The sequence below is a fragment of the Phaseolus vulgaris genome, chromosome 4 (assembly GCF_000499845.2).
Source record: "Phaseolus vulgaris cultivar G19833 chromosome 4, P. vulgaris v2.0, whole genome shotgun sequence".
NCBI lineage: Eukaryota > Viridiplantae > Streptophyta > Magnoliopsida > Fabales > Fabaceae > Phaseolus > Phaseolus vulgaris.
The window spans coordinates 22001902-22016088 of record NC_023756.2 but is presented as its reverse complement, the minus strand read 5'-3'; the positions used below and the strand labels follow the sequence as shown (position 1 = coordinate 22016088).

General features: G+C 25.8%; 1 protein-coding gene across 1 annotated transcript; it reads left to right on the top strand.

Annotated features, from left to right (window-relative positions):
• The first annotated feature begins 499 nt into the window (after positions 1–499).
• Positions 500–4491, top strand: LOC137838478 (UPF0496 protein At3g49070-like). The gene is made up of 2 exons (XM_068647722.1): positions 500–536; positions 3476–4491. Exons 1-2 carry the CDS (start codon positions 500–502, stop codon positions 4489–4491), a joined length of 1053 nt encoding a protein of 350 aa, XP_068503823.1.
• Positions 4492–14187: the final 9696 nt, after the last annotated feature.

The window sequence follows — 14187 nt, the reverse complement described above, 5'->3', positions numbered from 1 at the left end:
TAAAAGTAAATAAATATTAAAAATAAACACTAATTTAAATAAATAAAAATATTGGACAATTTAGTGTTGATATTTTGTTGACATAACATTATTAATAATGTACTGATTTATTAAATGGCTTCAAATGAAGAAAATATATAAACATGGGAAGGGTATAAGTTAACTCATATATTTTATATTAACCATCATTAAGAAATATGAAGAGAGCTATATGTTTATATCAATCATATATTTTATGATAGTTGTGCAAGCTTGCAAATTTATGTAACTGGAATAAGGACAGCACATATAAATAAGATTAAAATATAGAGAAAAAAAGCTGAGAGGAAAATAGGGATATTTTTCAGCATTAAAGCTTGCAAAGTACTTGGAAAAGTAATCAAAACATATGGCCTCTCATGGAGAGAGGCTTTAAAAGCAAACAATGCAAACATGTTTATCAACTTCAACACCATACAATTAATAATACAAGTTTGTTGGAATTGAAGATCAACCAACCATGCTACCAAAACTAAGAGCTCCTAAAGCCACCCAAGGTATGTTCTTAGAACTTCATCTTTTCATTTCACTATATATTGTCTAAGAACATTAAAATTCATATCCTTGCTGCATCTTCTTCAAACATTCTTTGCTTAATTATTTAGGAAATGTTTTGCTTGGCTTAACCTATTTCTGTCTTTATTCAAGGCAAAGAAGAACAATAAGAAAAAAAACATTGTAGAGATTAATTAACTATATATATATTCTCTCTGTTCATCCAAGAAAACCTAAATGTTATGCTCCTAATTAGGAATCAATTAAATTATTTGGTTCTATCTCTCTCTCTCTCTGAAAGCACCTAAAGTAAATAACTACACAACAATTTGAGGCTTTGCTCAATTATTTTGTTGTATAATAAGTCATTTTTCTTTTTTTCTGGATAAATACGTGTAAAAGCTTCTACTCCCACATATTTGAGATGTTTCTATTTCTTGTTTTTTTTTTCCAGCTTTTCTTTCTTCTTTTATCTCTAAATAATTAAGGAGTTAAAATTTTGTACAACAATTTTAAGGGACATTAATAATAAAAATATTTGTATTATGATTATAAAATAAAGAAAAATGACTAACATTAATTCTAAAAGAAAATATTTTGAGTATCTGATAAAATTTACAATTATTCAAGTCCGTATTTATTTTTTCTAGAATTTCAATATTATTTTAAATATAGAATGATTATTTGCAAATAACTTTTTGTTTTTTTATCTAGTACTTTATTACATTTTTTTTGTCATAAAGTTTATAGTTTAATTGAGATATTTAGATGATATTTTAATCAGAATTTGTTTGATTTAAGTTAAAATACTATTAATTTATAATATTTATATTAAACTGATGGAAAAATAATTATATATAGTTTAAATAAATAGAATATTTGATAACTTACATTTTTTAACATATTTCTGAATCAATTTTTAAATTTTACAGAAATCTATATAGTAGATATATGCATATAATTTTTTTAAAAGTAAATTAACGTAGTTATACTAATATTTATTTTCATGATTTGTTTTGATTGTATAATTAAAATAAGCATATAATAAGTTTATGAAAGATATTTACAATATTTTTATATAAAATTAAAATTATTAGAAAATTATGAAATAAAAACCTTAGAGAGAAAAACAATAATATATATATATTATAGTGACTAAATTAGATAACATTTTAGAAACTAAAAAAAAACTTTTCGTTTCTAAATTAGTTTCTATTATTGTTAAATGATTTCTAAATCTATAGCTATCAAGGTTTTTTATATCAAATTTATAATCTAAATAATTGGTAGTTAAAACATTGGTAACTAATTAGATATAATTTAAAAACTATTTAACAATAATAGAAACTAATTTAAAAATTTTTTTATTCTCTAAAATGGTCTCTAATTTAGTCACTATAACAACTAATTATTTTTTTTCTCTAAAATTAGTTTCTATTTCATGATTTTCTTGTAGTGATATATATATTAGTAAGTGATATTATTCTAACCATAGATCATTAATTTAATTGATATTAATATTAATATTATATTGTTTCGATATTTTTAAACGATGTTAATGTACTACTTTACTCAATAACTTTTACAGTAATAACAAATATAAATGCTTTTTTATGACACTTGATTACTTTATTAATTAAATGATATCTAGTATAAATGTAATTTCAATATAAATAATATCTAATTACAAATATTTTTACTTCTTAAATTTTAAATTGATTAACACTCAACATAATCTTTAAGTATACAAATAATTTTAAATTTATTATGAAAAATATATTTAATTTTTTTTAAAATTAAATTGAATTTTATTTAACAATTGTCCACAATATTTTATTTATTCATTTATTTTTATTAAATAACTTATAATATGTAAATTACATTTATTGAATATAATTAGTTTTAAGATAATCAAGAAATATCAATATTTAGTACAATTTCCCAATTAATAAAACGAATTTACTTAGATTCACATGTATTCATTTCTATTTGATATTTCTTTATTAATACTTCAAAAAAAATTCTATGCATTCATAACTTATGAATTTAGTTCAAACAGAGCCTAAGCTTCTCACCCCGATGAGCTATTTGTAAAGCAATTGTTAATAAAGAAAAAAATATTACTGCTAGAGATATATAAATGAAATCATAATAGAAATAAAAAATAAATAAATAAAATAGTAGAACTTCTCATATATTGCTTGATAAAACCCTTTTTGAATTTTTTTACCACTTCAATAATTGAAAATGAAAAAATCGTAAATAATATCAACAAACAAACTTTCAATGCTAACTATTACACAAAATATGTACAAAAACATTCAAATAAAATGAAAAAAACAAAAAACTCAACTTACATAAAGAATAAAAGATTGGATGACTTTGTAAAATAGAAGTTAAATTGGCTACTTTAGAATGAGACAATAAAAATGAAAACAACAATATATACAATGGTAAATTTATAAATGAGTTGATCATATGAGTTTTCTTTTATGAAACTTGAATATTAATGTATTATTTTCTTTTAATTTAAATAAGTACAGATAATCAAAAACATATATTTACATCTGTAATATCAATTTGAATGATTAAACTATGAAAAACATATTGATTATAATTCTCTTAAGTTACATGATTTTTATGAATTAAAAATGAAAAAATTTATTTGCATGTATGGAAATTAATTTCAAAGATTTATTTTGCAAAACTCTTTATTTAAATTTAAATTATAAATTTAAATTAATACATATATATATATATATATATCAGTATTATTAATTAATTTCAATAATAAAGTATTGTATATTGTCATGTTCAAATTATGCTTGTTACTAAATAATTTGAATTACATTATATGATATTATGACATAACTTCCTTGTGCATTTCTTGTTTATTCTATCATATATATAAGGACACATTTTAAGTAAATTACATTTCTAGTTTCAGATGCAAAACAACCCAAAGATTTATCAAAAAGTGTAAACTTCCATGAGGAATACCTAAGGGCTTTAAGATCAAAATCCTATGTTGATTTCTTTGACAAAGCTCAATTACTTGCTCACCAACCTTCCATTTATTCCAACCAGAATAAATACTCAGAAACCCTCCTTGAACCAGGCCAAGAAACTGTACACAACATTATTGATACAACAATCCTTTCACAGAAATCAGAACTAAAGAATCTCATGCTCGATTACTTTGACATCAGTGCTGAGGCTTCACTCATTTGCAGCCATCTTCTAAACACCATCAATCAAGTTCAATGTAATTACAAATTCATAGAAAGAGCTCTAGAAATCATGGATAATGATGATGATGACTCACAACAAAAGTTGAAGCTTATCATTGTTAAGCTCAACTCATCCATCTTAACTAACCCTTTTTCAGACCTCAAGTGCCATGACTTCAAGCTCATTAGTGATGAAAACGCATCAGTGTTGAATCGTTTGAAATCAATGAGAAAAATGCTGGAAAGGAACTTTAAGCTAAAGACATATCTGAAGACATCAGAATTTTGTGATCTTGTAGGGTGTGACATAGTTGCTATAACAACACGTACTTTAACTGCACTAGTCACCCCAACAATTCTCAACTTTACATGCAAGAATCTTGAGAAGGAGCTTCCAAGGTTTTCAAGGAGGTTTCTTGGTAAAGTTTGTGAGCAGCTTGAGATAGCAGCTAAGGGAACTTATATATTAAACAAAGACTTGGATACAATGAGTAGACTTGTGGATCGGCTTTACGATGACATTGAACATATAAGGGCAAAGATACAATTCTGTTTGGACAAGAAGATTCATAAATTCTCTCTGCAAATAGTGAAGGAGCTTAGAAAAAGTGATGATGGATTTAGGAAAACAGTGGAAGAACTCAAAGAGCATGCGTGCTTGTGCCTTGTCACAATTAACCGATCAAGAGATTTGGTTACTAAGGAAATGACAAAAATGGCTGCATAAGGCATTGGAATCTAGACATGTATGAATATTCTGCAATGTGATTAAGCAGATTAGTTTATTTTTCTTTAAATTATTATTATATTACTGCGATCGGGAGAATTTGTTTCTGTATATTTCGACATAGATTAACCTAATTCAGAAATGAAAATGTCTATTACTACATTTGAAGTTCATCTTAAAGGTCAAGGTCTTAGTGACGAGGATTAACTTCTTTTTTTTTGAAAATGTTTGAGAGATACTTCAATGTCTGAATATAGATAGAAAAACAGAAATAGACGAGTGAAGTAATAGATGCATATGTGATATGATGAGACTACGAGGGAGATAAAGATATGTAAAAGGTTTTAACACAACAACAAAAATTATTTTTAGTAGGATTATATTTAGCGTTTCCGACGGTTTTAACCTCCGTTAACACTAAAAAAATCATGAAATATAAACTAATTTTTAAATCCTCGTAAAGTGCATTACACGCAGTTTGTTTTTTCTGGAAAATCCAGTGTCGATAACTAATTATCGACAGTTTCTACGAATCCCTGAAAAATAATCACTTTCCGGTGGTTTTGAAATCCCTGTTATTCCCGGCAATTTGAAAACCTCCGTTATTCCTTATGGTTTTAAAACCCATATTATTCTCGACAGTTTGAAAACCCTCATTACTTCCAGCAGTTTGAAAACCCTCGCTATTCTTAGTAGTTTGAAAACCTCTGTTATTTCCAGTGATTTGAAAACCTCCGTTACTTTTAGAATGTGCATATATTAAAAAGTAAGTGACAAATAATAAAAATGATAAACCTATATCTATCTCTCTATATATATACTTCTATTAAGTTAGCACGTCACATAAAAAATTGATGATGAAACTTGACTTTTAAGTATAAGTTCAAGAAGTAAAAATAGGTTAGGTTAGAGATAATATGTAAAACTTGAGCAATGAGTCGTGTTCCATGAGACCATGATCCTCTCAAGTAAGGGTGGTCATGGATTGGATTTTGAAAAATCCAATCCAAATCCAAATATTTGGAATGGATTTTAAATCCATATCCATATTTTTTATAAAACTAATTTGGATTTTTACATAATCCAAATCCAAATATTTGGATTGGATTTTAAATCCAAATCCATATTTTTATAAAAACAATTAATTGAATTTTAAATTTATATTTTTTAAAAAAAACTTACAATATTAATATAAAATTATACAAAAAAAAATTAATATTATATAAATATAAAAAAAATATCATAAAATTATAATTTAATAATATCAAAATTTATAACTACTATTCTAATAATTCTTCCTTATCCTCAAAACATAAATAAATGTTTAAATATAAAATTGTCAAACTTTGAAAGCTTACCAATACAAAACTGCACTCATGGATTGGATTTTGTAAAATCTAATTCATATCCAATCCAAATCCAAATATTTGATTTTAAATCTAAATTCATATTTTTATAAAAAAAATTAAATTGGATTTTTAAATTAAATCTATATTTTCTAAAAACTTACTATAATATTAATATGTAAATAAATTAATATCATATAAATATTAAGAAAATATAATAAAATTATAATTTAATAATACTAAAAATTAACATTATAGTTTCAGTGATACAGAAAAAAATAATTGTATACAATTACAAACTAGACATAAAATTGGTGATTTTTTTTTAATTTTATTGCTAAAGTAATGAGTGTAAAAATCAACCATTGAATTTATATTTTACTGTATAGAATATCCTTTAAATGTAAATATATTTTTTGATAATTTTGTTTGGTATATTACTGTTTGCTTATGGTCCCTAAGGGTGGTCATGGATTGGATTTTAGAAAATCCAATCCAAATCTAAATATTTGGATCAGATTTTAAATCCAAATCCATATCTTTTTATAAAACCAATTTGGATTTTTATAAATCTAAATCCAAATATTTGGAATGGATTTAAAATCCAAATCCATATTTTTATAAAAAAAATTAAATTAGATTTTAAATTCAAATTCATATTTAAAAAAATTAACATAATATTAATATAGTTATATGTAAAAAAGTTTAATATTATAAAAACATTAAATAAATATAATAAAATTATAATTTAATAATACCAAAATTTAAAGATAACATATTCCATAAATTCTTAACATTCAAAGTATATCTACCTATAATACTTTAATTAATCTTGAATTTATTTTTAAAAAAATTAGAACCTTTAAATGTTCATTTAAATTTGATTAATTTTAACAAAATTTTTCAGTTGAATTACTTTCTTTAGTTGACTTGAAATTTTGACTTTTGAAAATGGTTGTAATTGCCTTATATATATATATATATATATATATATATATATATATATTAAACTTACATAAAAACATGTACTGTACTAAAAAAAATAGAAAATGGCAATGTGATGCGTGGAAAAAGAAAATAAATGACCTTCATTGCTTTGTTATAGAGTCTGAGTAAGAAGTAATTTGGATTGGGAATTTGGATTTTCCATTTTTTTAAATCTGTATAACTAAAATGGAAATCTGATCTGGAATGTTATAAAATGTGGATTAAAATAAAAACCAGATTTTAGATAAATGGATTTTTAGTGGAGCAAAACAATGCAAAAAAATAGAGCAGTTTGGTTTAATCAGATTTTTTGCCCACCCTTATTCTTAAGTAACTTGAAACAAAGGGAATATTTTAAAGTTGAGGTATGCCTTATGTTGCCTATGGGAATATTTTAAAGTTGAGGTAATGCCTTGTGTTGTTAGTGGACAATAAATTTTATTCTCAACTCGTCATCATAATCTTTCTTTTATTTATATACATGTGACATGTGCTCTGAATCTTTATTTTGGGATCAAGATTTCTTCAGAACAAATTAACTGAATTTGTTAATGGAAAACAAAATCGTATTGTGTTTGGTTATTTTTTTAATCTTAGAACAAATTACTATTGTTTTTAAATCATATAAACAAGTTGAAAATTTCTATATAGTAAGAGAAAATTATTTATAACGGAACATGATACTTTATTTTAAAATTAGGAAAAAGAAAAGTTGAAAAAATATAATAAAAAATAAATAAATGAGAACCGTTAAAATTTTTTTTTTTTTAAGTTCTTTATATAATTGTCTTCCACCTTTCAAGAAACTTTTGTCCCATTTTTCTCTCAAATAAAAGAGAAAGTAAATTACTACCAGTTTTTCTCTTCCTTGTTAACTATACAAAACAAAACAGTGACACAAATAACTAAAACCTATGTAATCTCAGAAAGTGAATAATAAAACAGTTCCTACTAAATAACATTTTTCGGCTATGATTCTTGATGATGATCATTTGTTTCATCATTATGAACACTTCCTTAATCAGATTCCTAACATATAAAAATAGTTATAATAAATAACATTCCAATTATAATATAAAATATATATTAATTTAATTATAATAACAATTTTGTACAAAAGAAAACCATCATTGTCTTTATTTCATTAACTTGTAATATTAATATAGAAACCTAGTTTAGAACACAAAAGGAATGAAATTAATCACTTGCCATCATAACAATGTTGCCAAATCAAATCGGTCAACACCATAGTAAAAATTAAAATAGAATAATATACAATTGAGAATAAAAAAAGTAAATAATTAATTAATAAAAGATAATATATACAGGTTAGCAACAAAAACAAACACAGAGTTCAATTGAGCGAAGCAAATGCTTAAGGAGCAGAGGGGGACCTAAAGATACTATTGGGCCATCAGAGAAGTTATCAACACAGAATTCAACTTTTCTGATTCCTTGTGTTTAAAGAAAGTGAGATTTCATAAAATACCTTTCAGGAAAGGCTTCAGTATTAATGGTAAGCTACAGATAGAGAATTCAATCCAAAGTAGACACAAGAGTCAAAGACAGAATGGTAAAAGGTCAATTCTGTCTTTTGAGCACTCCACAAGACGTATGAAAAGGGAAAAATACACGCAACAGACCATACTATAATCCCTCTCAGCAACAACACCCCTTGACTAAATGACAAAAATACCCTTCCAAAACAAACATTTTTCACCTTCACACGAATAAAAAATTTGAGAAAACGAGTGAAACTCTTTAATTAGCCAAAATATTTTAGCCCCCATCCAGAGACCCTCTTCAGTTGCAGGAAAACGAATTTCACAAAAATAGCATGAGGCCAAAAAAAAAGAAAAATAACATCCACGTGAAATGAAAAACACATAGAAAGCACACAAACCATAAGTCCTCTGGAAATTGCATGCGTGAAAAGTGATGAAAATGACCATCAATTATCGTCAGCCCAGGTCAAATGTATTTAGGTATTAGATTTATTAAGTTTTTGACAGAAATATATTGACATATTTCTTAGTTTTTTGGAAAATATATATTATACACTATATTTTGGCCAAACTGTTTATTTTTTCCCTAATTGCTAGACACCAACTCTGTACTTATGGCCAACTCCAAAAACTATGCATTTATATAAAAGCATCTCACTACAAAAAAATGTTCTAATAATAACTAATCAAGAAACTAAAAAATATTAGTTTATACAGAAACTAATTTATATACCATTTTATAAACTAAAAATTATTGAATACTAAAATATTATTGGTAAAAAGTTATAATATAATTAAATACTATATTTTTTATTGCTAATAATAAAAATAAAATAAAAATAAAATTGTTTTTAAATTGCTAATAATAAAAATAAAATTGTTTTTAAAGATATTTCTTTTCTCTTATTAAGATATAATTGGAAACCATTTTTTAAGTCACTTTTACTTTATTTTAATTAATTTTAATGACTAATTTTTGGTTTATAAAAATAATAAATTAGAAACTAATTTTTTAGTTTCTAATCATCATATAATTAGATACTTAATTTTTAGTCATTATTATTTAAATTTAGATACTAAAAGTTTAGAGTGATTAAATTTTATAAAACTAATTATTAATTTATAAAATATTTTAAATTAATATGAATAAATTTACTAATTATTAATTTTAGTATAATATTAAAATAATTAATAACAATTTAACAATTACATTTAAAATAATACTTTAACTTTTTAATTTTATTTAAACATAAAATTATATTAATAATAAATTCAAAATATTATTTAAATTAAAAATAACCTGATTCTTTTTCTTTTTAATATTTGCTTTTTCTTTTAGTTTAGCTCACATATCCAAGTAACCTGATTCTTTAATTATCATGTTAAAACATGATAATATTCTATTGGTATGAATATTTTATTGATGTTAACACTATAAGTATAAAGAGTATAAAGAAGAAAAGTATAAATTTTTTCTATTTTCTATGTTTTTTCTCCACCTGATATTAATTAGTGATATTCTTTTGTTCATGATATCTCGTGATACATTTAGGCTATTTTTTTTCCTATTTAAACAGTAATAGCTACACTCTTGAAGAATGCATAAGTTATGAATAGATATAGAGAAAATGATCCATTGAAGAATATTAAATTTTTTCAATAACTCACTACTTATTATTATATTTTTTTCATTTCTAATAAAAAGAAGTGGCAGTTGATGCCACTAAGCATAAGGTTATAAATAAATATAAAATATGAAAGATTTGAGTTGACGAATTTTATAAATTTATTTTAAAATTAGTGAACTTAAATCTATAAATAAATAAAAATATTAAAGAGTAAGTAGGTAAATAAAATAATATTTTATAATAAATTATATTATTTAGAGACCAATATAGTGACAATTTTTTGGTATTTATATATTTGGTCACTAAATAAGTTTCTATATATTTTGGTTACTAAATTAGTTTCAATGAAATTGGTTGTTAATTTGGTTTCTATATAATTGGTCACTAAATTAGTTTCTATATATTTGGTCACTTAATTAGTTTCTATATATTTGGTCACTAAATTGGTTTTTATTTAATGATAACTAAATTGGTTTATAAATTAGAATCTAAATTGGTATCTAAAATTAGCGACCATAATTTTAGCCACTTAAAACTATTAGTTTCTAAATTAGTCTCTAATTAAGCTAGTGACTAATTTTGTCATTTTAGAAACAAAAAATTTAGTTTCTAAAAACACTTTTTTTTAGTGATTTTTTTTAATCTTATTCTAATTAATATAATAGTATAATGTTATGCAAAAAAAAATGCATAAATTTGTTGGTCATTTAAGTTTTGCTCCTTTTTAATCCAAAGATATCTCTTATTTATATATATATATATATAGTTATAATTAATAAATTGTATGTATTATTTTCTTTCTATATAGATTTCTTACTCATAATTTTTTTTGAGACATTGATTTTTATACACGGTCACTTAACATGTACATGCTTGGAGTGATAAGGAAAAAAATTCTCATGAAAAAGAATATTTCTGGATAAATCTATTTCGTGATTTTTGAGGTTTAAAAAGAGGAAACATTTTGTATTAGGTTTAAAATCGAGAAAAAATCCAGGAATAACACGATTGTCCAGTTTTTTTCTATGAGAAAGAATGGTAGACATATAGACCAACTTTGTTGAAGACATATAGACCAACCACAACATCAACTGTACCAATCTTGTCTTTGGTTATAAAATTATGTATTAAACACTCAGTAGAAGAGAAAATAAGCCCACATTTAAGTGATGTAGTCAATCGAGATATAGAAATCAAGTTAAAGGAAAAATTTGGCACATATAAGACATTTTTCAGAACAAATTTATTGTTGAAAAAGACTGTACCAGAATAGGCGGCAGTGACAAAATTTCCATTAGGAAGTTTAATAATAATGGGTTTAAATAGGATTATATGATGTAAAATTAGATATGTCAAAACAAACATGATCTGTTGCACCGGAATCTAAAATCCAAGCATGCTTATTATTTGTTAAGATTACCTGTTATAGCAAAATTTTGATCCTAAGGATCGGCAGAAATGGAACCAACCTGGTTCACTTGTGCTTGACTGTTTGAGACACTTACATTCTTCAAAAAATCTTAAATACGAGAGGATGGAGATACGAGAGGAGTCGCATGGTTTTCACTCGGGTGCAAGTACAAGAAGTTCTGAGCGAGATTGTCACTTTGAGTGGGATTTTTATTTTGGTTAGGGTTAGGGTTTTCGTTTTGATTGGGTTTTTATGTAGCCATTGAAACCAGTCCTTCAAAACTGCACAAATAAAAAACAAAACATTAGTCAAAAGAAGAAGAAAAGGATCAAAAGATTTGTGGAAGAACAAAATATCAAGAATGAAGAAGGGATCAAAGTGCGCGCTGTTGGGTTTAATAGTGCCAAAGTTCAAGAGGGGGGGTGAATTGACCTTTTAAAACTTTCTCGCAGAAACAGTGTTTAACACAGTTTTACAGAAAATAAATCGATTTATGTAAAAATGAACAGATTTATTTCAGCACTGTTTTTGTTTAAAAAGCTTTTAATTCAGCAAGGTTAATCACAAGATTATGCAGTGAGAATTTCCAGCAGCACACACACAAATATCAGATTTGAAAAAACAGTGAAACACAAAACAGCAAGCTTCAATTTCAAGCAAGTGATTAAGGTTCAATTGATAGCATGCTAATTAATTGAGTGACCTTTGCAAACAACCTGTTCCAGTGGCTTTTAACAGACTATGAATGTTCTTCTTGATTGGGTTTTTATGTAGCCATTGAAACCAGTCCTTCAAAACTGCACAAATAAAAAACAAAACATTAGTCAAAAGAAGAAGAAAAGGATCAAAAGATTTGTGGAAGAACAAAATATCAAGAATGAAGAAGGGATCAAAGTGCGCGCTGTTGGGTTTAATAGTGCCAAAGTTCAAGAGGGGGGGTGAATTGACCTTTTAAAACTTTCTCGCAGAAACAGTGTTTAACACAGTTTTACAGAAAATAAATCGATTTATGTAAAAATGAACAGATTTATTTCAGCACTGTTTTTGTTTAAAAAGCTTTTAATTCAGCAAGGTTAATCACAAGATTGTGCAGTGAGAATTTCCAGCAGCACACACAAATATCAGATTTGAAAAAAACAGTGAAACACAAAACAGCAAGCTTCAATTTCAAGCAAGTGATTAAGGTTCAATTGATAGCATGCTAATTAATTGAGTGACCTTTGCAAACAACCTGTTCCAGTGGCTTTTAACAGACTATGAATGTTCTTCTTGATGTCAAGCAATTTTCCAGAAATTAAGAACAATGAATCACAGAACAGCAAGCTTCAACTTTCAGCAATTGTTTAAGGTTCAATTAATAGCTTTAACAGTTTCTTGAGCAGCCTATTTTAGTCAATGTGTTCCAATGACTTTTAGCAGATTATATATGTTCTTATCATATTCAAACAGCTTTTTCAGAAATCAAGAACAGTATGCACAGTGCCCAGAAAGAACAGATTTATTTTCAATTGAACATATTTATTTCTTTGTTGTTTTACCAATTATGCAGAAACGAAATTGCAGAGAGTGAGAGAGAATGAACACAAGCAGTTATACTGGTTCACTCAACCTGAGCTACATCCAGTCTTCACCAACAACAGGTGGAAATCACTAAAACACAGTACAATCAAGTACACTTCCCACTGTTCTTGAAACCTACAAGAACTTAGGTACTCTTGCTGAAAAAACCTATTTCAGCACACACACATACCCACTCTCCAAGAACACCTATTAAGAAGAGGGTTCAACCAAACTATTACAAGTAATAAGAAGTGAAACGACTACACCTGATTGAGGTAACAAAGATCAGCCTTAAACCAGTAGGCAAGATTGCTAGAACAGTAGCTGCACCTCACACCAAGCTTTTGGAACCAAATCAAGAACAAACACTTTGTGATTTTTGAAATCTTTGAAGAACAAATGCTAATCCTTTGAAAACACTTAACTCTCTGCTGTTAACACTTGTTTTTGCAAATGTATGAATTGTTTGAATCGTTATTAAACTCATAAACAAATTTGCATTTTATAGAAAGCCAGCTTATAACAGATATTTGAAAAACAGTTAAAGCTGTTATAAAATGAACCAATTGAAAATAAAATGAACAGATTTATTTTCAAAAAGCAGTTAGAGAATCTGTTAAGTGAGGAGACTTAGTCAACCATTCTGGTGCAGAGATAAAACTGAAAACGTTTAAGCTTGTCATGGCACCAGAGAGAAAAAGAATCTATTCATTTACAGATGAACAGATTTATTTTTCAAAACGAAAACAGAGAAAGTTTAACTATTTAAAACTCAGTCGTTTTGAAAGGTAGAAGACTTAGTCAAAATACCTGATGCACAAAATCTAATTTTCACAAGACATAGCCAAGGCATCAGTGTAAAAATGAATCTGTTTATTTAGAAAAGAACAGATTTATTTTTCTGCAGTAAACGTGTTTTTTGTAAAACATGTGAAAAACAGTTTAAGAAAACTTATGCTTGTTCTTATCACATGGCCAGTGGTTATGAGGTGAGTTACTCAGCAAAAAGCCCACTCTTAGACAACCTCTAAGCACTACCTAAGACATACTTAAAGCAAAGCAAAATACAAATGAAATGTACAAATAAGTCTTCATCAAACACAACATATAAGCCTTCATCAAACACAATCTTGAAGGGGCAGCAACCATCTTCACCACGCGCAACAGAGTTATTCACAATGAAGAGCTCTGATACCATATTACAAGATATCGATGGCAATTACAAAAAAGAGAAAAAGAAGCTTTGGTGATTTTGTAGG